At 49.0% G+C, this 25,396-nt stretch overlaps 1 protein-coding gene across 2 annotated transcripts in view; it reads right to left on the bottom strand.

Moving 5' to 3' along the window:
* Window positions 1–25,396, bottom strand: part of Txnrd2 (thioredoxin reductase 2) — a 52,657-nt gene that overhangs the window by 20,921 nt on the left and 6,340 nt on the right. For both annotated transcript variants that reach the window (NM_013711.3, NM_001353143.1), the window contains exons 3-11: window positions 21,536–21,592; window positions 20,507–20,651; window positions 19,760–19,834; window positions 17,282–17,360; window positions 16,343–16,405; window positions 14,879–14,949; window positions 4,413–4,432; window positions 3,573–3,664; window positions 1,955–2,129 (exon numbers count right to left, since the gene is read on the bottom strand). In NM_013711.3, coding sequence (NP_038739.2) covers window positions 1,955–2,129; window positions 3,573–3,664; window positions 4,413–4,432; window positions 14,879–14,949; window positions 16,343–16,405; window positions 17,282–17,360; window positions 19,760–19,834; window positions 20,507–20,651; window positions 21,536–21,592 — 777 coding nt within the window. The remainder of the gene's footprint in view (window positions 1–1,954; window positions 2,130–3,572; window positions 3,665–4,412; window positions 4,433–14,878; window positions 14,950–16,342; window positions 16,406–17,281; window positions 17,361–19,759; window positions 19,835–20,506; window positions 20,652–21,535; window positions 21,593–25,396) is intronic.

Below are 25,396 nucleotides of genomic sequence, written 5' to 3'. Positions count from 1 at the left end.
AAGCCTGAACTAGAACATACTCACACTGAGGCAGGCAGGGATGTTCACGTGGGCATGCGCTCTGCCAGTGTTACCCTCACCAATGAGAAAGAACCATGGTGCTCCATGGGGACCCCATTCACTGTGGCCACAGTGCCTGTGACAGGAATGGCATCTTGGATCCCTGTTCTCCCCATTAACCTCTGGTTGAGCCCCCACAACCTTCTTTACTAGACCCAGGCCCTGGAGGCATTCCCCTAGCTACCCCCTCCTTCTCCCTAATGGGGTCTATCTAGGGAGGCCATATATCTAGCAAAGCCAGCGACAGCTAAGTATACAGCCTCACCTGCTAGGCTTTCACCCCATGAAAAACTGGGCCTACCACTCATGTGGCTATGTAGTGACAGCCAAGAGCACATGCTGGTATGAAGCCCTGGCCTGGGACACGCTAGGCAAGCCCCTGTTAAAAAAGTCCATCCTCTGGCCTGTATCAGAACAGCTAGACTGTGTACACTTGTGTTCACTGCAATATCACTGACAATAACCAAAAGGTGAAAGCAGCCTGCATGTCCATCAACAGCTCGATAAACAAAACTGTTCAGTCTTGAAGAAGAAGGAAATTTTGACACATGCTAGCACATGGATAAACCTTGAGGACATTATGATAAGTGACTCAGGCCAGGGACAAAAAGATAAATGCTGTTTGAGTCCACTTATGAGTCCCTGGAGTCATCATATTAAGATAGAAAGGTGGGCCTGGGCAGGAGGAAGCTGGCGTGCAGCAAGTAAGGGGCTTCAGAGCAGGGCAATGCTCTGCAAACAGATGGTGGTGGCAGCTGCACAGTAGTGTGAATGCCCTTAATGCCACTGAGCTAGATTAAAACAGAACGGTCTATGTTACACATGACCACAGTTTCTAAAACTTGAAAATGTCACTGTGTGCTCCTATGAAAACGTGTGTGGGGGTATGCATGCATGTGCATATGTGTGTGCAGATATGCATGTATGTGTGCAGGTATGCCTTTGTGTGTGTGTGTATGTGTGTACTCACACACACACGTGCGGGTATGCATACGTGTGTGCATATGTGTGAAGGCTAGATGTCCACTGCAGGTGTCATTCCTCTCAGGCTGCCCACCTTGTTCTCTGAGGCGTGGTTGGAGCTCACTGAATAGATGAGGCTGCCTAGCCGGCAAGCCCCAGGGACCCACCTGCTTCTGCTTCCTCAGCTCTGGAATTACAAGCAGGTTTCACCAAATGTAGCTTTTTACTTTGGGTTCTGGGGGCGGGGGGCAAACTCATGCTTAAGCGTGAAGCACTTTACCAACCAATAGTCTCTGCATCTCTCTACATATCATTTTTATGAGAAAACCAACTGGCTTAAATCAGATGTGGTGGTGCACACCTGTAATCCCAGCACTTGGGAAGCAGAGACAAGATGATCAGGAGTTGAAGTTCATCCTTGGGTATCTATGGAACATGAGGTTATCTTGGGCTATGGGAGGCACTGCCCCAAAGTAAAGAAACAAAAATCTAGCTTGAATTTACAATGTTAATAAAGCAAACATCTAATTCATTAAAGATAAATCTATCAAGGTTTAAGCCCTAGAGAGAATCTCTAGGTTTTATCCTGAAGCCTTAGAAACAATCTGTGAAGGGTTGTGGAAGGCCTCACATACCTTTGCTAAATGACAGCACCAACAAATCTCTTCTGTGATTTGCATTTCCAGAATATCATATGGCAATGGGAAAAGAACTAGAAGGACAGCTTGTCTGGGACAGCCAGGTGTGGACAGTCTGTCCCTAAGCTTCCACAGTGACTGGCAAGGTGTACCAGGCAGTGGCCAACCTGCTTAGGAGCCAGCAGAATGGAGGATCCAGGAGGTGATGGGAAGGAAGGCGAAGACCCTTCTTCCAAGGAAATATGGTTTCCTTGAGCTAGAGACAGTGTCCGTGTGGCTCGCCGCATCCTTACCTATGGCCCACAGGACAGTGTCAAAGGTGCCTGTGTCTTCCTTGCCAGAAGCATGATCCTCCCAAGTGACCTGCAGCTGGTTAGTTGGGAGTTTTTTGATGTGGGAGGGGACACAGCCTTTCAGGAACTGGGTGCCATGAGACTCCATGTGCTCTGTGACCAAAGATGACATTTGCTGGAAAGCACAAAGAGACACCACGAGGGTTAAGTCACTACTGGCACCAGGCACTGAGAAGCCCCAACCTCCGCCTTGCTCTCCATGCCTTGGTGGGGTCCCAAAAGGGTTCTCCCAGAGAAGAAGGCGGGGTGCCCACTACCCCCACCTCTGGGTCCCCTTGCCAAGTCAGAGGAGCTATCAGCTACCTCCTGGCTCCCAGGCTCAGACCCTAAGAGCACTGTGAGGATGTACTCAGCCTTCAGCCTCCTCTCTGGGTCACGGGATCCAGATCCCATGGGATCATGCCTCACTTCATCTAGATGGCTTTCCACTCCCTACCCAGTCCCCACCGACTGTCACAAACACCCGCTCACCGCCATCAGGAAGCTGGAGGTGGGGGGACTGTCAGAAGACTCTGACTCCCAAGAAATGCAGAGACAACGGTACAGGCCCAGACTCGGGGTTGGCAAAAGTGTTGCAACCACCTCCTTGCCCAGGGGCCTCATGTCTCCCCAGCCTAGCTGCAGCTGAGGCCAGTTCCCAGGCCAACAGTAGTGACTAGACACAGCTTCCTAAAGGGCATAGCAATCACCATTTAGATCCTGTGGCATCTGCCTCACAAGGTGGTTCATGCTGGACTACATGTAGCCCCTTATATCAGGGACCACATCTCAATTTGTCCAAACAAAGGACCTGGCACATCAGCTGCCTAGCACTCTACACGCCAGCAGATGCCTGATGGGCTCAGACACGGAGGCCTCTAAGGGGAGTTACGGCGCTATCCAGTGCCCAGTGGGTCTGTTACCATGTGGCCTGAGACGGCAGCCCTCCTCTCTAGAGGCCCCTTTACATCTGCACCCTGTCGACTGCCAACATATCTCTGGCAGCAGGCTACTCAGAGACTCTCCAGATGTTGTGTCCCTGTAGAGGGCTTTGTATGTACCCCCTCAGTTGTGGTGGCACAGCTTTGGGACGAAGCCGCACGCTCAGCTACATGAGATGAAAAGACCTTTGTGGGGTAGGGTGATGGGTCCAGGAGGCATGAGACCATGGTTCCAGTTCACTCTATCCTCAGGTGACTTTCTAGGCTTCTGCGACCAGAGTTTAACATGACTGGGAACTGAACTATCCTTGGTAGAGGACACAGAATATTTGACATCTCAGTGATAACCTCAAACTTAGTTTTAACGAATGGCTTATTTGTGGGGATGGGACTTGAAGTGCTGCTCAGGTTGGCCTCCACTCTTGGCCTTAGATGATCTCTCTGCCTTAGCCTCTCAAGTGCCAGAAGTAGAGGCTGGTGCCAAGATGCCTGGCTTTTAAGGAGTTGTTTCTGAGGATCTAGGCCGCTCCCCAAGGCCATACCTGCACCTGCTTGGGGCAGGGTAAGGTAGCCAAACAAGAGTATGGCCTCATGGGAGAAGCAGAGCCCAGGCAGGAGTAGGGGCTCCTGAGCACTACCTGGTCAAAGCCTCGGAGAGGGATGCTGCGCATCATGACAGTGGTATCCAGTCCAATTCCAGTGAGGAAGCCAGCACACTCTAGGGCCACATCTTCAGCAGCAGGCTAAAGCATACTAACTGACTGAGAGAGAGCAGGGGGGCAAAAGACCCTGGCCCCTGCTCTAACAGCCCAAGGTCCCATGCTACTGCTCAGTACCAGAAGGGGCCTCTAGTGAAAGCTACAGAGATTCCCTAACCCTAAGTCTCAAGTGCATAAAGCCGCCAGCCCCAGCTTCAAGCTCTCCCAACAGCACCTATCTGGCCCGTTATGCCTCCATGGGATTCCATCTGGCTCTGGTGTTTCATCTCAGCCTCCAGGAGAGAGGGTGGAGATTGAGTGGAGAGCTGCCGGCCAGACCCAGGGAGAAGAGCCTTGTGGGTAGAGCCAGGGAGCACTACCATGGCCTGTGCTCCTATGTCCAGCTTGCGGCTTTCATCTTCCCTCCCACATCCTGTCCTGACCCCAAGCCCCTCAGGGTTCCCCTCTTGACCCTTCCTGATCTGACTGCTTCTCCCACAGGAATGAGGTCAGATCAGGGCTGCTCTCCAGGGAGATGCTCATCACAGCCTTCCTGACTGCCTCACGGCCCTCTCCAGCTGCCCCAGCTGGCTTAGCGTGAGGCTCAGGAAGTGGTAGCCTTCAAAGGTCAGCCTCAAACAGTTCCCTGGGCCCAAACCCCTCCCGACAGGTCCAGCTGAGTCCCCACACAGGAAAACAAAGTATCTTTTGGGAGGGAGAATGGGAAAGGGGCTAAGCATCCTTCCTGAAGATGGCCATCTGTACTTTGGAAAAGGATACAGCTGGCTCCAACCACCAACCTGCAGAGAAAACCAGCAGAGAGCACACTAAGTACCAGCAAAGCCACATGCTGTTGTTCCAAAGCTGGGACAAAGACGAGTCCCGTAGCCTTTCCACCAGGTACTCATAAGCCAATGAGAGTGGAAGCAGACTGTTCAAACAGGTGATACAGAGTACAGAACCCACTTCCCAACAGCTACAACTATGAAATACAACACGACAAACAGTGCGATTGGACCAGCAAATTGCCTGGTGCTGAAGGTGCATGGGCAGTGATAAGTAACACCTGGCTTGGGAGAAGCCGAGGCAGCGCCAGACCCCAGGGAACACGTTGAGAGATGTCCCTCAGAAGCAGAGTTTCTTTCTGACCACAGGTGAGCCTTGTCTTAGGCTCCTCAGAACCTCTTGAGCCAGGATGGAAGCAGGGATGTCCCAGGACACCAAGAGGAACAGAATGGGGACAGAGGCTTATGGGAAGCAGCAGCTATGACCAGAGCCCATGACTATCTGCTCAACCCCACAACACGTGGGCCCAAGACTGAGAGATCATTCCCCTGCCTCCCTGCCAGAGCCAGGACATGACACTGTGACCCACCAGAAACAGTCATTTTAATGCTCTCATGACCAGCTCCATACTCCACATACATATACATGCATTCACACATACATGCACATATGTGTACACATACAGGAACATGCAAACATGAAAAGCCCTTTGCACGCACATACACATTATAAACACACTGGCATAGACAGTCACACACCTGCCCACATCCTCTCATATGCACACCCATGCAAACACACAGGCACATATGTGCACACTCATGCAAAAGGACTGGGGAAAAGAGGATTCCCAGCCAGGGCGGCTGCACGTGGGTGGGCTCGTCAGATCACCCCTTCAGTCTTTGAACAAGAGCAGGTGATGTAAGGATGGATAAGCCTGATGTCAGTACTAATCCTGGCAAGTACTAATGATATAATTCCATTTCAAAAAGCGGCGGATCCCTCAGAATACTTGTGCAGGTGCCCTGCGGGAACCATCTGGCATGCGGCTCTGCACAGAAGCTGGGGACAGAACCACACTTACTGGCTGAGTACAAGATGGCCCCAGCTGGTCATATAACCCCACTCAGCATGTTATGACTATGGACAGGGGATCCTGGGATCCCCAGCAGGCCGGGAGAACAGAGGTGCTTTCCAGGCCCCTGGAAACACCCCATGCACACGCCCACACAGGAGAGATGCTTTCTAAAGTACAAAGCCTAACACTTTTGCATCTGATGTATACAGTGAGAGCTCTGAGCCACTTAAGATAGGAAACTACGAGTCACTTGAGCTGCAAACAGAATTGAGCTGCTTTGATCATCCTGCCTCACCTGTAGTAAGATGGTAAGAAAGTCTGTGGGCATCGAACAATCAGTGCCTCTGCTCTCAACTCCTTAAAGAGCAGTGCCCAGCTCACACCTCCCAACAAACTATCCTGATCCAGTGGGGCAACATCAGTGTAGCCCTTCTGTTGATGGCTGGGCCTATCATCTCAAACTCCCTTCAGACTCTCTCCAAGCCAGCTGTAGCCCCCAACCCCATTTCTAGGCCCTCCTACCACATGGCTGAGCATGAAGCAAGCAGACTCCTGGATCCGATTCTTCTGTTTCTGCAGTCCACGTGTGCCTCCCAGCCTCCCACAGAGCAGGCTGGGTGTAGGAGATGGGTGGGCGGGCAGCCAGGGATCACCATCTGTTCTAGCACAGCGCCATGAGCACCACGGACCTCCTCCTGAGGTGGCCCCATAGCAGGAGGTGGGGTACCATTTCCCAGGTGCCCCCAGCCCTCAGGCTACCAAGTCCAAATTGCCAACTCCAGAGCACACACAGGAAAGGCAGACACCCACAGGCAGGCACATTCCTGGGGGTGGGGGAGTCTTGAGAGTATGCACTGAGATCTCTACGAAAGCTGGCATCGTGGTTGAATGGACAGTGACCTTGGGCCATTTGTTTTATGAGCTATGATGACAGTCAGCATTGGTTTTCTTACCCCACCTCTCCCTCTAATTGACCAATTAATGGGAATGTTTATTCTTTGAAAGATGAACACAAGAACTCGGAGGACTGAAGTTCTAGGAATGGCCACATATGTCAATAATCCCAGCACTCGGGAAATGAGGTAGGAGGATCATAAACTCAAGGCCAACTTGAGCTACACAGTGAGGTGTGAAGCCAGCCTGGACCTTGTCTTTAAAAAAAAAAAAAGACACTGAAACAAAAGCCATGAAGCTTCCAGATCTGAGTCAGTTCCCTAAGAGAGGCTGGCAGCTGTAGGTGGCTTCTACTGCCATGCGCATCCAGGACCAGCTACAAAGGCACAGTGACCAGTGCACATGCAGCCTGGGAGGCAGCAGAGGTGACAGTCTGGAAGGTGGTTTGGAACCCTGGGACTTAACACTACATTTAAAAACCAGAGCCCAGATCTTTGCTCACCCAGTAGTCACTATCCTACACCCTGGCAGCCTTGAACCCCATCTGCGTGTGTGTGTGTGTGGTGTCTCTGTGTCTCTTAGTGCCAGCATTCTCCATGGATGCATGACTACCATGAGATTAGTCTAATCACAGGGTGGCTTGCTTGTCAGAACTGAAAGCAGGAGGAAGCAGACACAAGGGCATTAACACAGACCTGTGAAGCTAGGCTTACAGTCTGCCTCTCAGCCTGCAGGACCCTAATCTTCTCTCCAGGAGGCACACCCACACAAGTGACAGTCTCACAAGAGCACCTGGCTTCTTGGAAGTACTACCAGTCCAGGAAGTGCCAGTCAAACCTGCAGAGCTCCAGTCACCCCACGAAAGCAGCACTTGAGAGGAGATGCCACAATCCTGCATCCTGGTGGAGCGGGCTCCAGATCTGCCTTGACACGACCTGCCAGCAGCACCCAACCCTTGGGGGTCTACCCCCCCCCCCAAGCCCTGAGTAGTGGAAGCTACCAGAGGCCCTTGCCCCACACAGGCAAACGAGCAGAAAAGCTGAGAATCAAGTCCTAGGCTGATAGCTGCTCTACCTTCTGCTACACCGGACTCCTCACACGAAATAGAAACAGAAGCCAAGCAGAAAATGAGAATACTATGCAGCCATGACTCTTCTAGATAAAATGTGCCTTCCTATCTCCTGTGCTTAGGATAGGAGAAAAATGGACACAATACCTTGGCCAGCTTCCTGACTTTATGAGGGTCAGAGCAGAGCTACTTCCATGACCAACTCTGATGACAGCATTGAATCAGCCTACTATAAAAACACTCTAGTGGGGCATGCTGACTCACACGTGTAGTCACAGCACGCGGTAAAGTGAGACGGGATGGGGTGGGGTCGTCACGCCATTGAGGCTGTCTTGGGCAGCACAGTAGGTTCCAGACTAGCCTGCACTAGAGACCCTGTCTCCAAACACAAACCACTATCTCAGCTTCATAGTGCCCAGAGACACAAAGCCTCAGGCTGGCAAGGGCACATGGGAGTGGACAGTCATGGGCAGTGTGGCGTGTATGAATGGGACGAACAGCAGTGGGAGAGGTTGGCCCCAAGCGCTGTAAGCCTTTTGGGGGCCTGAAGCAATGTGAAGGAACATCAGGAAGAAGTACCTGGGGACAGCAACTCAGCCCCTGGGTCTCAGGCCCCGCGTGGGAGAAGCCACTGAGCCAGGGCTCACTCATTCGCTGCAGTACCCTCACCATCTTGGTTACCAGCAGAAACAGTGAGCCTAGCAACAGCACCCACTGAGCAGCCTGATGGAGGCAACAGGATGTGGAATAGGGTGACTGGAACCCTGGTTCATGGTTTGGGTATCTAGGAGTACAGAAGAGGGGTCAAGAATGCTGGGCCTTAGCTGGGCGTGGTGGCGCACGTCTTTAATCCCAGCACTTGGGAGGCAGAGGCAGGCAGATTTCTGAGTTCGAGGCCAGCCTGGTCTACAGAGTGAGTTCCAGGACAGCCAGGGCTACACAGAGAAGCAGAGAAACCCTGTCTCAAAAAACCAAAAAAAAAAAAACAAAACAAAACAAAACCAAAAACCAAAAAACAAAACAATGCTGGGCCTGGTCAGTTGGGAGTCAGGCTTGAAAATCAGTAGAGTACAGGGGCTTCCTGGGGATGTGGGGGTGCAGAGAGACAGCCTGATCTACAAGGTTAGAGGCAGACTTTCTGGAGGTATGGAGGTACAGGAAGACAGCCTGAGACATACCTGGTTCAAGCCCATGAATCCCAATGCCAAGTCCAACCTCCCTAAAGCAGAGCTAAGGAGCAAGCTCATCTTTTCAGCTTCATCTTCCCATTGCCAGGGCCTTGCTGTATCAGTGGAACAGATTTCCCACCGGGCACCAGTCACCTTCCACACCCGCACTGGCTGTGGTGCCCGCCACAGTACCCACTGTCTCACCACCAGCTTTCCCCAAAGGGGCCCTGTGTCCTGGCCTCCCTCCTCCAACCTGTTCTGGATGTTGACAGTCAAAGAGCAACTGAAAAGGCAGGCCGGGCACACACTGGTGGCTGGGTGACCAAGACTGGGCAGGTGACAACTTGCAGTCCTACCCTTGGCCCCATACTGCTCAGCCTCAGCACTCTAAGATAAGACAAGGAGTCTGAAGCCACCTCTGCAAGCTCAGGGGTTGTCACTATGAAGTCACTAACACCCTGGTTCTAGCCAGGTGCTCTATCAGCTGACAGGTGTGGCCAGCTTGGCCAGCACCCAGCTGCAGGGTGAAGGTTATCACTTAACCATGTCTCCTATAGACAGGACTCGGACATAAGTGCCTCATCTCTGCCATCTGGCCAGCCCTGGGTTCTCTGAGACCCAGATGTCATCTACGGAGGAAAGGGACCCCTCATTTGATGCTCAGGGACAAAGGCAGTGCAAGGTAATCCTGGGAGCCCAGACAGGTATAGATAGTCACCAGGCTGAGTTCAGCTTCCTTATGGCTAGGTGGTAGTAATCCCCACTCCCCATACACATGCACTAGAAAATAAGTCCTGGCTGCTGCCTCTGCCAGGTAAGCAAAAGAAAAGAAACATTCTGAATGTCCTGCGGATCCCACCGAGGATCTGGAGCTAGACCATATAGATGGCTCTTCCTCAGCAAACGTCAGTCAGCAGATAGTGCCCACGGCAGGCCCAGGCCCAGGCCCAGAGGTGCCGTGCACCCTTGGCTGCTGACCTGGCCTCCTAGATGAGCCGTGTCAAAGTGTCACCCGGCTCTGGAAGGCACCCTGGGGCCACAGGGACAGCCCTGGGATCCATATTAATTTCAGCTCCATTTTAAAGGCGAGTTAAAATAAACACAGGGGATATTTATAAGGCAAATAAATCTAGCAGAAACAGCCCCTCCAAGTGTGAGCAGGGCCTCCCCCTCTGCCCCAGCCCAAGCTGATAAAATACAGAAATGCTACTGTAGACCCTCCAGGCTTATTTTGACTGCACAGAGGAATGTAACATGTAAACAGTGCCTCCCCTGCCGCACTGTTACAACTTGCATTAACAGCCTGGACAAAGCCGCATTTTCACAGAAGCATCGTACGGGGATATATCTCCAGCTTAATTTTTTTTAAAAAAAAACCATTTCCTCACATAAATCATGTTCAGAACTAAACGGGTGACTGATGCACCACAAACACTTTTTTCTTAAACAATAACATACCTAGATTCCATCTACACGAAGGAGCTTAAAAAAAAACAAAAAACTCTAAATGTTTTTTTTCTGAAGAAAATAAACATTGCAGTTTTGTTCCTGACTAAAATATCTGTGGCCATATCTTACCAGCTGAGCCGGCACCCCCAGCGCATAGTCACAGGGGAACCCCTAGGCTACTGGGGATGGGAGCTGGGGGTGCTTTCTTGCTGGGCTGCACTACTGCATAGCATTGGGTCAGCTTCCCCAAAATGGACCTGAATTGAACTCAGAAAATTCTGGCCTTTGGAGACATGGCCAGACATGGCCTTCAGAAACAGAACAACTTGAGCCCAGGAAGGGGCCCAGGCAGGACAGGAGAGAGGCAGGGAGGGCTAGCTTCCAGGACTGTTGCAGCTCTAGTGTTGCTCATGGAGGGTTCAGCACAGAGCATTATGGGAAGGCAGGAGAGTAAGAGGCAGCCAAAGAATCAGAGCAAAGGAAAGAGAGGGAGTGAGGCAGGCTTAGCAGCTATGAGCAGCAGCACTGCTTGCAGACAGGCAGCAGGTTCTGCAGGCACTGCAGCAATTCAACTCCATGGGCAAGGACAACCAGGCCCCAAACATTACAAAAACATCCAGCCAGAGGTGACTAAAAACCAAACCAAACCAAAAACCATGCTGGAGGAGGGACAGGCCCTTCTGAACATGTAATAAATCTAAAAGCCATTAAGAGCAAAGAGAGATTTAGGTTACATCTAAAGGGGAAAGAAACCATTTGTACATCTATAAGTTACAAAGAATCTTTATGGTGTGCAATACAGGGCCATCTCTGATATTTGAACCAGCTGGAAGATAAAGAAGAGATGAGGGGAGGGGGGACCCAGCCACATACAAGGCCAAGGACCACAGGGTTATCCACACAGAGACACTCTGAATTTCAGAGGAAGCCAAGAAATACATGAAAAGATGACCCATGGAATCCAAGTGTGTTCCACCTAGCAGACAGACAAAGCTAGGAAAACAGACAAGGAGTTGGGGCTGGAGCTCAGGAGGAGAGGACCTGTTTGTTTCTTGGTACAAAGCCCTGGGTCAAGTCCAGATCTCTCCACACCTAGAAATTATTATGGTCTAAAAGACAATGCTAATTGCTGACATAAAAATGAAAACTTTGGGTGGGGAAGCCTCTCAGTAGAACATTTCCATAGGGTATGTAAGGGCCTGAGTTTTGTCCTCAGCTCTGTAAATGAATTTAAAAAATAAGAAGAATTTGACAAATATGGGTAGTGGCAGTACACTCTTGGAAAACTGAGGCAGAAGAATCACAAGTTTGAGGTCAACCTGGGCAGCATAGTGAGTTTCAGATCAACTGGACTCCATTGTGAGGCTGTCTAAAACAAACAACAACAAACAGACAGACAAAAACTGGGAAAGGGGCAACGACTGGACTCTAAAAAAATAAAAGTAATTAAAAAAAAAAACCCTAAGTCGGCCGTGCAGTGGTGGCGCATGCCTTTAATCCCAGCACTTGGGAGGCAGAGGCAGGCGGAATTCTGAGTTCAAGGCCAGCCTGGTCTACAGAGTGAGTTCAAGGACAGCCAGGGCTACACAGAGAAACCCTGTCTCAAAAAAAAAAAACCCCAAAAACAAACAAACAAACAAACAAACACCCTAAGTAAATGCATAAATATCCATAAAAGTCAGAAGACAAAAAGCAGGGGCTGGGGAGATGGCTCAGTTCTTTAGAGTACTTGTTGCTCTTGCAGGGGACTTGGGTTGGATTCCCAGCACCCACAGAGTGGCTTATAATCAATCACCCATAACTCCAGTTCCAGGGGGTCTGATGCCCTCTTCTGACCTCCATGGGTACCAGGCACTATGTAGTACACACACAGACAGACAGATAGACAAAACACTCATACAGATAAATAATCTTTTTACAAAAGGCAAATCACAAGTTGGGTAGTGGTGTCACACACTTTTAATCCTAGCACTCAGAAGACAGAGAACAGCCTGGTCTACAGAGTGAGTTCCAGGACAACAAGAGCTGCACAGAGAAACCCTGTCTCGAAAAACAAACAAACAAACAAACAAATGGACAGACAAACAGACAAGGCAAAGCACAGTCTAGTGATCCAGTGGAAGTCATCATGCGTCAGTGAGAACTCAGTCTCAGTGTGAGGAGGGATACGGGCAACAGTGATAGTCACACATCGGCAATGAGAAGAGGGACATTCCATTCTGTGTCTTTAAAAAAAAATGCTGTCAATGCCCATGTTATGGGAATAAGGGGGAAGCCTGCAGCAGAGCATAGGGGACAGGCAACAACCAGCTTGTCAGCAAAGACCCTTGGACTCCACTTTTCTGCTTCTAGGAGAGACTTCCTCAGTAGGTGTATATAAACTAATATCACTGTTCTTCAAATGTGAGGGTGCAGCAACATGGGCCCTGGTGTACCACCAGTGGGAACCCCACCAGTGAGAACACCACCCATGGGAACACAGTACTGAACTACTGAAGGAAGTCTGAAGAGCATAATTCCCTTCCAGGCCAACAATTCCACTGCCATGCTCAAGAGAGTGGAGAGCAGGAGTCAGGTAGACATCAGTGTACCCACTTCACAGCAATGCAGTTCACACTGCCTGTCCATGGATGAGTAGATAAAGTGTGAGATGCTGGTGTGTTATGTGTCAGCTGTAAAAAAAACGAAGGAAGGGCCAGGCAGCTGGCCCACAAGTAAAGGCACATGCTCCCAGGCCAAGTTCTATCCCAGAACCCACCTGGTGGAAGGACAGAACTGATTTTTGAAGTTGTTCTCTAACTTGTACACGTGTGTCATACCATAAATGTATGTGTATGTGCGCTATGTATACATAAATAAAGCAATTAAAAATGTTTTGTTGGGGGCTGGTGAAATGGCTCAGTGGGTAAGAGCACCCGACCGCTCTTCCGAAGGTCCGAAGTTCAAATCCCAGCAACCACATGGTGGCTCACAACCATCTGTAACATGATCTGACGCCCTCTTCTGGAGTGTCTGAAGACAGCTACAGTGTACTTACATATAATAAATAAATAAATCTTGAAAAAAAAAATGTTTTGTTGTTGTTGTTTTTAAGGAAAAAGAAGCCAAGCATGATGGAGCGTGCCTGCAATCCCAGAAGCCAGTTGGTACAGACAGAAGGGTCAGAAGTTCAAGGTCATCTTTGTCTTCACTGTGAGTTCAAAGCCAGTCTAAGCTACATGAGCTCCTGTCTCAAAAGAAAGGAGCTGGGCCAATGACATGGCTCAGCAGGTAAAGATGCCAACAACCAGCACAACAACCCGGTCTTGACCTCTGAACCCATAGCGTGGAAGAAGAATACTGACTCCTGTAAGTGGTCCTCTGGCCTCCACATGCACAGCCCCACACTAAACAGATAAACAAACAGTGTGGGCCAGATGAGCTGGCCCAGTGCAAGAGCAAAAGCATTAGCTGTGCAAACCTGGAGACCTGAGCTCAGCCCACAGAATCCATACAAAGGTAGGAGACAATCAAACTCCACCTATCCTCTGACGTCTGAAAATGCACTGTGGCATACACGCACGCGCACATGCACGCACACACATACACCATGGATAGAGCTATATGCAATAATAAGTTTTTGGTTTTCTTTTGGATGTTTTTGGTTGGTTTTGTTTGTTTTTAAGGGTCTTTTTATTTATTTTATTTTATTCATATGAATACACTTGTAGCTGTCTTCAGACACACCAGAAGAGGGCATCGAATCTCATTACAGATGGTTGTGAGCCACCATGTGGTTGCTGGGACTTGGACTCAGGACCTTTGGAAGAGCAGCCGGTGCTCTTTTGCAGAGCAGTCTCTCCAGCCCTGTTTTAAGGATCTTGACAGCTAGGCATGATGAAAGGCTCACACCTTTCATCTTAGAACAGATGGCAGGTGGAGACAGAGGCAGGAGGAGCTCTGTGAATTTGAGGTCAGTATGGTTTGCATAGCAAACTCCAGGACAGCTAGGACTACACAGAGATCCTGTCTCAAGACAACAACAACAACAACACAACAAAGGAGCTTGGAGCTGGGAATATAGATTCCAAGACAAGGTGCCTGCCTAACATTAGTGAGGCCATAGGTTCAATCCCAAGTGCCATGGATGCAGGGGCAGTGTCTTACAGCTCCAACACACAGAAATTGGAGATCTGCACTCTCTGAAATAAATCCGGTGAATACATACACATTAAATCCACACCTGTGTCCACTCTCCAACATACACACCATTTACACCTACACATACACACATATTTACAAGCATACATATGTGCACATGCACACACTCAAGTGCATATGCCAGCCCACCACTGGGCTACTGTTTCCCACTAGTGTTTGCTTGAAAGTGCACAAGGCATTGAACAGCTATCAAGCAAGCCTCTGCCGCCCTCTCGTGGCCACTCTGGTCCCTGCAAGCAGGACGTCTGCACAATAAGGGTGTTGGCTGCATCCAGTATCCAAGAATAGATGGAGCTCTGGGCAGGCCGGCACATTTAGCACATGTGTTCTCACCGCCACACCTGGCCGTAACTTGGGGCATGCTCGATGCAAAAAGCAGAGAGGAGAGGAGATGATCTTCTATACCAGGGTACAGGGGATACTGCTGACAGCCACTGCCCTGTATCATGAACAGCTGACTCTATCTGTAACACTCATGTTATCACCTTCGAGATAGTCATGGGACATGGGGGTACAAAGGTTTTTCCTTCTTTAAGAGAACGACCTTTTGGCTCCAGTAGGAGAAGAAAGCATATCCACCAGCACAACATACCCCAGGCCTTACGTTTTCCCAGGGGACTCCTTCAGCCAGAAGATGTCGTCACTTGTGATTCCATATTCCAGGGCTCCTTTGACCTATGGAGGAAGAGAAGACTCATGTGATAAGATCACCATTGGCATGCCCCTGGGGTTTCTGAAAAAGCAACCCCATTCTGCAGGTTCTGGGGTTCTCTCAATCCATGAGGGGAAGTTTCATGGTTGGATATCTTCAGGTTGTGTCTCTTTGGGGATGGGAGGTGCACATTATGCCCTGGGCTCTTTCCCAAGCATGCACCCCTTCCTGGGAAAGCAGGAGTGGCAGCCTCATCCTCCAAGACAGTCATGCAGCATACAGTATGGAGGGAAGGCTCCCACAGGCATGCAGAGATTTCATGGTTCCTGGTTTTCAAAGGAAACCTCTGCAGACCTTAGCCGACAATAAGTGACCATACATAACAAAAAAGAAATGCCTCATAAAACCAGCTCAGAGAAGTCACCATAGCAATGAGAAGATCCCAGTGGGGAGTCACCAACATGAGTTACTTGAAATATTCTGCTTTTACCAAAAAACCTGAGGTATGTGAAGAAATCAGAAAGTGACTCCAGCTTCAGCTACAGGGAGTAAATATGGTGTAGCCTCTTTGGAAAACAAACTAGTGTCTCTCAAAGGTTAAGCCAAGTGAACTAGTGACCTAGTTCCATTCTTCATAAATACCCAGAAGAAGTTAAAACGAACTCCAGAAAAACACGGGTGCTCACAGCACATCGTGATTCATGAGAGCCACAAAGAGGAAGCAACAAAGGCATTCACCGAGGGGCAGGCGGATTAACAAAAGGCACTAACGCATAAAATGGAATATTACTCAGTCTTTTAAAAGAAGAATCTGATACATGCAGGTATAGGGAGCACATTCTGCTGGTGAGATTAACCAACACAAAGCACATATGTCATATGCATTGGTATGAGGCACCTAGAATCAGAAACCAGGGGAGCTGTCGTAAAGAATCAGCCTGGAATTCTGCAAAGGACCTAGAGATGGAGGGAAGTGGAAGACGCACTGAATGTATTAAACCACTGTGCCTCCCTCCTAAAGGGAATTTCTGCTAAGTGAATTTCATTCAAACTTTTAAGGAGCTGGGTGGCCAGGGTGGATGAAGAGCAAGACTGAAGTCCTGGATGGAGGCCCTGGAGTTCTGAAGTTAGAAAAGGCCGTGGCAATGGAGGCTTGGTGGAAGGAACAGAGGCCAGGTGTGATGCCCGCCACACATTTCAGTCAAAGCTAACTCTGGAGGCTGAAGTGGACAGACATGAATCCCAGGTGATCGGAAGCAGCCCGGACAACACAGAACTAAACACTGAGGAAGAAGGAGAGAGGACACAGGCCTCAGGAGCCTGCGGTGTGGAGTGGCCCTGAGCCACTGCCATGTGGTGTAGATTCAGGGAGGCCTGGAGAAGCAAGAGGAATGAGGGACACAGCAAGCCACTCACTTGTGTGGGGTACCTTGGCCGTCCTCCTGTAGCAATGACAATGTGCTCAGCTGAAAGCAGAGTCTGAGGATAAACAGAGAACCATATGTCAATCAGTGAACCGTCGGCTGCCAGAGCGCTCAAATGCCTGCGGTGGCTGAGGCAGCCGTTCCTGTGACCCCTGCTGTAGTGGGATGCTTTACCCTTATGTCTAAGTCACAGAGCAGGGGTCTCACATTGTCCACTCAACAGGAGGGCCAGGCAAAAGAGGGAGTGAGGCCAGCTCCACAAACTTCACAGTGTACAAGGCCTTTGCAAACCCTGCCTCTTCAGAGCCCCACAAACACTACAGAAAGGGAGTGACTCACCCCAAACTGCAGGAAAGCTAGCTGTGGCATTTGAACTGCTTAACAAGGGGTGTGTGTAGCTAAGGACTGATCTAGCTCAGGTTAGGCAAGCCTTCTGCCTCTGAACTACACCCCTACCTCTCTGTTCAATCTGTGTCTCTACATGTATGTGTGTGTGCATGTCAGCACGTGTCTGTGCACATATCTGTGTGTGCACAAGCCTTTGTGTGTTAGCATCTCTGTGAGCATGTGTCTGTGTGTGCATGCATGTGTATGTATGTGTGTGTACATGCATGTGTCTATGTGTGCATGTGTCTGTGTGCATATGCCTTGTGTGTATGTATCTGTTTCTCTCCATATGTCTACATGTGTCTCTGTTGGGGACACATGGTCCCACTATATAGCCCAGGGCTGGTCTAGGACTCAAGCTCCCATTTCTGCCTCCCTAGTGCTGGGATCTCGGGCTTGGCCACTGCACCCAGCTGTTGAATCACTCTGAAGAAGTGTGACTTCAAAGGCAGCTGTTAACACCAGATCAACACCCAGGCCAAACAGAACTGGAATCGGGTGCGAGAGGAGCCACCGAGACAGGCCACAGGCCGGTGACACTTACCGCCTTCCCGCCTTTGTCCACACCGCGAACTGTGTGCTCATCCACAAAGCTGGCTTTGATGTTAAAGTACTTGACTTTCCTGCAACATAAAGATAAGATTGCCTTTTCTTTATTTTATTTTTTGAAACAGGGTCGCAGGTTTTCTAGTCTAGGCCTCAAACCCTCTAAGTTAGGGTTTCTATTGCTGAAGAAACAACATAACCAAAAACAGCTTGGGGAGGAAAGGATGTATTTTCCTTCCACTTTCGCATCACTGAAGAAAGTCAGGACGGGAACCTGTAGGCAGGAGCTGCTGCACTGGGCAGGTGCGGAGTGCTGGCTCGCTCAGATTACACACTCTCTCTCTATATATATATATATGAAGCAGAAGTCCTGAATTCAAATTCTCAGCAACCACATGATCACTCAAAACCATCAGTACACTGTAGCTGTACTGATGGTTGTGAGCGATCATGTGGTTGCTGAGAATTTGAATTCAGGACTTCTGCTTGCTTGCTCAGGTCGGCCCCGCTCGCTTCAGTCTAAATATTTATTTATTATATATCTAAGAATACTGTAGCTGTCTTCAGACACACAAGAAGAGGATGTCAGATCTCATTATGGATGGTTGTGAGCCACCATGTGGTTGCTGGGATTTGAACTCAGGGCCTTTTGAAGAGCAGTCAGTGCTCTTAACCGCTCAGCCATCTCTCCAGCCCGCCTACTGCCAGTCTTATGGAGGCATTCGTCAGTTGATGTTCCCTCCTCTCAAAGGACTCTAGCTTGTGTCCAGTTGGCACAAACCTAGCCAGCATAGTCACTATGTGGCCGAGGATGACTCTGAACCCCTGATCTTTCTGCCCCCACCTCCACGGAAGCTGCAAACCAGGATTACAGGTGTGCACCACCACCACACCTGTCTCGAAAATTAAGGTTTTTCAAACACTTCCTCTGCAGACTCAGCCTCCAGAGCTGGTTAGACAAGTAGGGCCATGCCAGCTGCTAGGAAGCAGACACACACACACACACACACACACACACACACACACACACACACGCAAATAAATAAACGCATGTACAGATTTTTTAATGAACGAGAAAGAAGAAACCCAGCTCCAGCCGGGGGGCAGCCGCCTGGGGGAAAGCACACTGTGGTCTGTCAAAACAGGGACAGAGCCATGCTTGGTGCATCCCGAGAGCCCCAAACTGGGACTGGCAGAGGGAGGGAAATCTCATGGGTACTGTGCCTACCATATAAACGTAAGAACTGAGGAGGCCAGGAGAGCAGGTGCGGTGAGGTTGTATGAACAGGGCTGTGGTAAGCAGCGACCCATCCTCCCATTTCAAAGCCACACGGTAGCAGTACTAATCAGTGTCCCTCTCCCTTCCTCTCTGGTCCAGCTTTCTCTTATCTTGGCAATCAAGAAAGAGCCTTAATAACACAGACATGGGCTGGAGAGATGGCTCAGTGGTTATGAGCACTGACTGTTCTTCCAGGGGTCCTGAGTTCAGTTCCCAGCAACTGCAATCACATGGTGGCTCACAACCATCTGTAATGGGGCCCTCTTCTGGTATGTATGAAGACAGCAACAGTGTACTCATATACATAAAATAAATAAATCTTTAAAAAAAGTAACAGGGCTGGTGAGATGGCTCAGTGGGTAAGAGCACCCGACTGCTCTTCTAAAGGTCCAGAGTTCAAATCCCAGCAACCACATGGTGGCTCACAACCATCCCTAACGAGATCTGACTCCCTCTTCTGGAGTGTCTGAAGACAGCTACAGTGTACTTACATATAATCAATAAATAAATCTTTAAAAAAAAAGAATCCATTTTTTTAAATAAATAAATAAATAAATAAATAAATAAATAAATAAAGTAACAGACACATAGTAAGCATTCCACACTGGGCCTCTCCAGTGGTTAAAAGCACTGGCTGTTCTTCCAGAGGACTGAGTTTGAGTCCTAGCACCCATAAGGTGGCTCACAATCACCTGTCATAACAGTTCCTGGGACCAACATCCTCTTCTGACCTTTGTAGGCAACAAGCACACAGGTGGTACACAGACATATATGCAGGAGCACATGAGTGGAAAGAGCTGTCCCTCATACCCTCTGCTGCCTGACCGAGGCTCCATGCTCTAAACTGTGGAGGGACACAGTGGCCCTCCTGTCAACCCCCTGGGTGACCAACCTGTCATTGCTCATCAGTCCACCCAGTCCCATTCACAGGCTCAGGCCTGAGGCCTCTCCTGCCTGTCACTCTCTCACCAGCTCCAGCCATTCAGCTAGCACACCCTTCCTTTACTGTCCGTTTCCTCAGTTCCAGGGCCCTGGGGCATCCGCCACGAGAACTCTCATGTTAGTAACTCTCATATTATTACTACAGGGGTTGTGCTGCAGTGAATGCTTTCAGGGGTACAAAATGACCACAAGAAGGCCAGGAAGGTGGTGCCTGGGCCACATCACATGGCCACTGGGTCCTGAGAGTTTCAATACCTGTCCTGCAGTTGGACGCGATGACCCCAGTTCAAGGATTTCACATGGTTTTGCACGGCTTCTGCCATTGTCTTCCTGTTGACACACACACAAAAAACCATGAAACCCACAGCAGCAGAGTTGGCTTCAGCATTCATTCAGGCAGTAAGAGAAGACCACGTATCCCAGGAATATTGGGAAATAGAGGTATGGTAACTTTATTTTTTGGAGGGGGGCAGGGTTTTTCTAAGTAGCCCAGGCTGGCCTCAAGCTTAAGATCCCCCTGCCTCAGCCTTCTGAATCTGGGCCACAGGTGTGCCCCACCATATCCATCTTGCAGATATGTTTAAAAGGCTGAGAGTAAAGAAAACCTCTTGTGAACTGTACAAAAGCATCACCTGTCAATAAAAAAGCCTATGGCCAATGAACTGAGGCAGGAAATAGGAGGTGGGACTTCTAGCAGGTGGGGAGAGGGAGATTTACCCGAATTCTGGATGAGATGGGAGGAGACGATCACATAAAGCTGAAGAGAAGTAACTAGCTAAGTGGTGGGACTTGGAATAGAATAAAGTATTGAAATTAAGAGACAGTCAGGGAGCAAGTTAAGGTTTTTGGCCCAGGCATTTATTCATACATAAGAAGTCTCAGAGTCATTATTCTGGGATCAAAGAGGAGGCCGGGTGGAAAAGCTCACGGTTACAGATGAGTGGCAGAGAGCAAACCTCTCCTTTCAATGGGACCTGCAGAGGGCAAGGGCTTCTCTCTCACCAGTTGTGTTGGACAGGCTGGGCCACCTCCCAGCCATAGTGGTGAGCATCTCTGATCATGCCCCCCAGCAGTGCAGCCTGATGCATCAGCTTCTTGGGTATGCAACCCACGTTGACACAGGTGCCACCAAGGCCCCACTTGGTGCCTAGAATATCAGAAAAGCATGTATGTATGTGTATGGTAATATGTGTGTGTATGTGTGTACATGTATGTGTGTATATGTATTTGTATGTATGCTGCAGGGGTCAGAACCCAAGACTTTGCACATGCCAGGGAAGTATTCTGTCACCAAGTCACTCAGGCACTGGTAGGAATAGATTTGATTTCCCATGTAGGCTTTATTCTTCAGGCTCAGAATGCCTTTAGGACCTTCTATTCTGTGACTTGAACTTGGCCCAACTGAGCCTTCCCATACGGATTTGCTCCCTATGTCTATACTCAGAGTCATTAAAAAAAATTGAGATGCTAGAGAGATGGCTCAGTGGTTAAGAGCACTAACTGCTCTTCCAGAGGCCTCAGGTTCAATTCCCAGCACCCACATGGCAGCTGACAACTGTCTGTAACTCCTGTCCCCAGGAACCTGACCCCCTCACACATGCAGGCAAAACACCAATGTACATAAAATACATTTTTAATTAAAAAATTTTGAACATTTTATTATTTTTGTGTATATGGGTGTTTTGTGTACATGTATGTGTGTAAACCACATGTGTGCAGTGCCCACAGAGGCCAGAAGACCATGTCAGATCCCCTGGGACTGGAGTTATAGCTAGTTATGAGCCAACAGGTGAGAATCAAATCTCAGCCCTCTGGAAGAGCAGCCAGTGCTCTTGACCACTGAGCCATAGCTCCATCAGCACCCCATCAGTCATTTTAAAATAACAATGTTGTAGAAATGTTTGTATGCTGAACAAGATGCTGTGGGACTATGGGCATATGACTTCAGTGTAGCCTGAATCTGAGTTGTGTCCCATGTCCCTAGTCCCCTACCTTCGTCTAGGAGTCATGGCTTCTGTCTGGATTGCCTACCTCGGGGAGAAGGTTCCACATAGTCAGCCACAGCCACCTTCTTTCCCAGCTGAGCAGCTGAAATGATAAGGACATCTGCAGGTGAGCATAGCATGGAGCTGCCCAGGAGCCCATGAGGCCCAGAAGGAGGCAGGGGTTCAGGCCAACAGCTGAGCACAGAGGCCAGGTGGGTGTCCTGGTTCCTTTCCCCTGCCCATGCAGCTGCCCGCCAGCTTTGCACCAGCCCTGCCCGGGACCCACCCACCTTGCTGCCTGCAGGCAGGAGGCCCTCAGCCTCTTTGAAGACTCCAATGTTCACACCCGACATTGAGGAAGTGCTAGGATGCCCCGCTCCCAGAGTTCCTGCTCCCATCAGGGTGAGCCAAGTTCAGGGTGAGCCAAGTGTAGACTGACAGCACACAATGTCAGCCTCCCCAGCCACCGATAGAGTGGCTGTGGCACACAAGGAACACCTGTCGGGCAGAAGTGAGGTGGGGACCTGGTGCTGGAGGGAATGTATGATGTTACTCAGCGTAAAAAGGAGGGCTGTCTTGAGACAAACTGTGTCATCAATGAGCATGGATGACATCCCAACAAGTTAAAGAAATGACAGAGATCACAGGATCCCATTGACATGAAGTGCTGAGAAGAAGCAAAACCACTAAGACAGAGAGTAGTGGGTACAAGGGCCAGGGAAGAGACGGGATGACAAAATGGGAGGATGATTACTAATGAGTAATAATAATAACAACAGCAATAGTAATAATAATGAGGGTGCCCAGGTGGAGATGAAAATGTTCTAAATGATGGTGGTTATGCACTATTAGGAGGTGTGGCCTTGTTGGACGAAGTGTGTCACTGTGTGGCAGGCCTTGAGGTCTCCTACGCTCAAGCTGTGCCCAGTGGCACACAGTCTCCTCCTTGCTGCCTGTCGATCAAGATGTAGAGCTCTCTGCTCCTTCTCCAACAACATGCCTATCTGGGCGCTGCCATGCTTCCTGCCATGATGATAATGGACTGAACCTCTGAACCTGCAAGCCAGCCCTAATGAAATGTTTTTTATAAGAGTTCCCTTAGTCATGGTGTCTCTTCATTGCAACAAAACCCTAATTAAGACAGCCAGTCTGTGGGATGTCTTCTTGATTAATGATTGCTGTGGGAAGATCCAACCCGCTGTGAGTTGAGCCACCCATAACTGAGTGGTCCTGGAGTGTATACAGAAGTAACGTGAGGGCTGGAGAGATGGCTCTCTGGTTAGGAGATCTGACTGCTCTTCCAGAGGTCTTGAGTTCAATTCCCAGCAACCATATGGAAGCTCACAACCATCTGTAATGGGATGTGATGCCCTCTTCTGGTGAGTCTAAATACAGCTACGGTATACTCATATAAAATAAATAAATCTTTAAGTGGAAAAAAATAAAAAAGCAAAGTGAGCCGGCCCAGGGAAGCGCTCCAGGAAGCAGCACTTCAGCAGCCTCTGCTTCAGTTCCTGCCTCCAGGTTCCTGCCTTGAGCTCCTGCCCTGACTTCCTTAATGATGGACAGCGGCTTGGAAGTGTGAGTCAAATAAAGCCTTCTCTTCCCAAGTTCCTTTTGATCAGAACGTTTTACAGCAACAGAAAGCAAACTGGAGACAGAGGTCAACATGAGGGCTATGAGGTGTTGCTGTGAGGGCCTAACCACGTTGTTTTGGGAGGACTGTGGCAGCGTTTGAAGCTTTAGGCTAGAAAAGCCATTGAGTGCTCAGAGCTTACATGGCTGTTCTGTGGAGGCTTGGAAGGAGAACATGGAGAGAAATGCAGATGATGGAGGCCTGGTCTGTGACGTTTCAGAAGGACAACTAGTGGGGTTATTCTTGTGGTATATTTGAATTAAGACTATGGTTTCTGGTCAGCTGGAGATGAAGCATCAGCTTTGACTAAGACACTAGCCCTGGGGACTGGAGAGATGGCTCAGCAGTTAAGAGCCCCGATTGCTCTTCCGAAGGTCATGAGTTCGAATCCCAGCAACCACATGATGGCTCACAACCATCTGTTATGAGATCTGATACCCTCTTCTGGGGTGTCTGAAGACAGCTACAGCAAGGCAATGGGGCCAGAGTGAGAAGGAAAAAAAAAGTGTCTGAAGACAGCTGCAGTGTACTTAACATATAATAAATAAATTAAAAAAAAAAAAGAGAGAGACTAGCCCTGCTGAAGTGAAACCTTTGGGACACTGGTCAGCTGAAGCTGAGAAATTAGCGTCAATTAAGAAACCTACACCATGGTCTACAGAGTGAGTTCCAGGACAGCCAGGGCTACACAGAGAATCCCTGTCTCGAAAAAACAAAAACAAAAACAAAAACAAAACAAAAAAAAAAGCGGGGCGTGGTGGCGCACGCCTTTAATCCCAGCACTCGGGAGGCAGAGGCAGGCAGATTTCTGAGTTCGAAGCCAGCCTGGTCTACAGAGTGAGTTCCAGGACAGCCAGGGCTATACAGAGAAACCCTGTCTCGAAAAACCAAAACAACAAAAAACCAAAACAAAACAAAACAAAAAAAAGAAACCATTAACCAGCAAAACTCTTCCAGGAGGCTATAGTCCAGAGGGTTCAAGGCTACATCTCAAACTGGCAGCCAAACTTGGTAATGTATAAGAGTAGGCCACAGAGTACTGGTTTGGGGGATATGTAAGCTGCAGGACTGAAGGAGTCATGGGGAGAAGTTGAGCCTTGGCACCATGTGGCAGGGTCAGCGTCTCTGCAGAGAAACCAGGAGACCATTAGTGAGGGTCAGCCTCACTTGTAGTGAATGCCTTAGCATACTGGAGATGCCAGGACCACAGGATGACCAGCAAGGACAACGCAACTGTGATGTGGAGCTGGCCAGCGCCTACGAGAAGGCCTATGTGTGCTGTGGAGGGCAGAGATGGAGAGGTGGAGCTGTGTAAGGCCTTTGGAGTCCAAAGATCATGAGTGAGCAGACCTTGGGCAATGAGCTACAGGATTTAATTTATACTGCTTGATGTCGGTTTTGCTTTGATCTAATTGTAACTGTGCCCTGGTTCCTCCCTCTTGGAATGAGTATGTAACTTTCATTTTACAGGAGCCTAAAGTTGAAAGACTTTGAACTTTCAAAGAATTATTGGATTTTTTAAAAAGAACTTGGACTTTTAAAGTATTGGCATTTTTAAAGACTGTGGAGCTTTTAACTCTGTATTGATTTTGACCTTGTGATATTAACCTGTGATCTTGGAGATAAACAGAGAAGGGAAGTTTATGGCTTAATAGTGATATCTTCATGTATCAGAATGACAAAGCATCAATTATACTGGTTAGCTTTTGTCAACTTTATAAAAGCTGGGAAGAGGGAACCTCAATTGAGAAAATGCCTCCATCAGACTGGCCTGTAGGGTATTTTCACAAGTCTGTGAGGGTATTTTATTGATTAGTAATTGATATGGAAGGGACCAGCCCACTGTGGGTGGTGTCATCCCTAGCCAGGAGGTCTAATGGTTTCTTATAAAAACCAGGAAAACAACCAACCAAACAAAAAAAAAAAAAACAACAAAGCTGGGCGTGGTGGTGCATGCCTTTAATCCCAGCATTTGGGAGGCAGAGGCAGGTGGATTTCTGAGTTCGAGGCCAGCCTGGTCTACAGAGTGAGTTCCAGGACAGCCAAGGCTACACAGAGAAACCCTGTCTCGAAAAAATATATAAATAAATAAAAATTTAAAATAAAAGAAAGCCAGGGGAGTCACCAAGTAAGCAATGTTCCTCAACGGCTCTGTTCTACTTCCTGCCTCCAGGTTCCTGCCTTGACCTCCTGTCCTCAGTGATGAAGGTTAACAAGGAAGCACAAGCCAGCCCCAAGTGGCTTTTGTTTTGTTTTCTAAATTAATTATCT

Source organism: Mus musculus, chromosome 16, assembly GCF_000001635.26.
Source record: "Mus musculus strain C57BL/6J chromosome 16, GRCm38.p6 C57BL/6J".
Taxonomy (NCBI): domain Eukaryota; kingdom Metazoa; phylum Chordata; class Mammalia; order Rodentia; family Muridae; genus Mus; species Mus musculus.
This window is presented reverse-complemented; position numbering and strand designations above follow the sequence as displayed.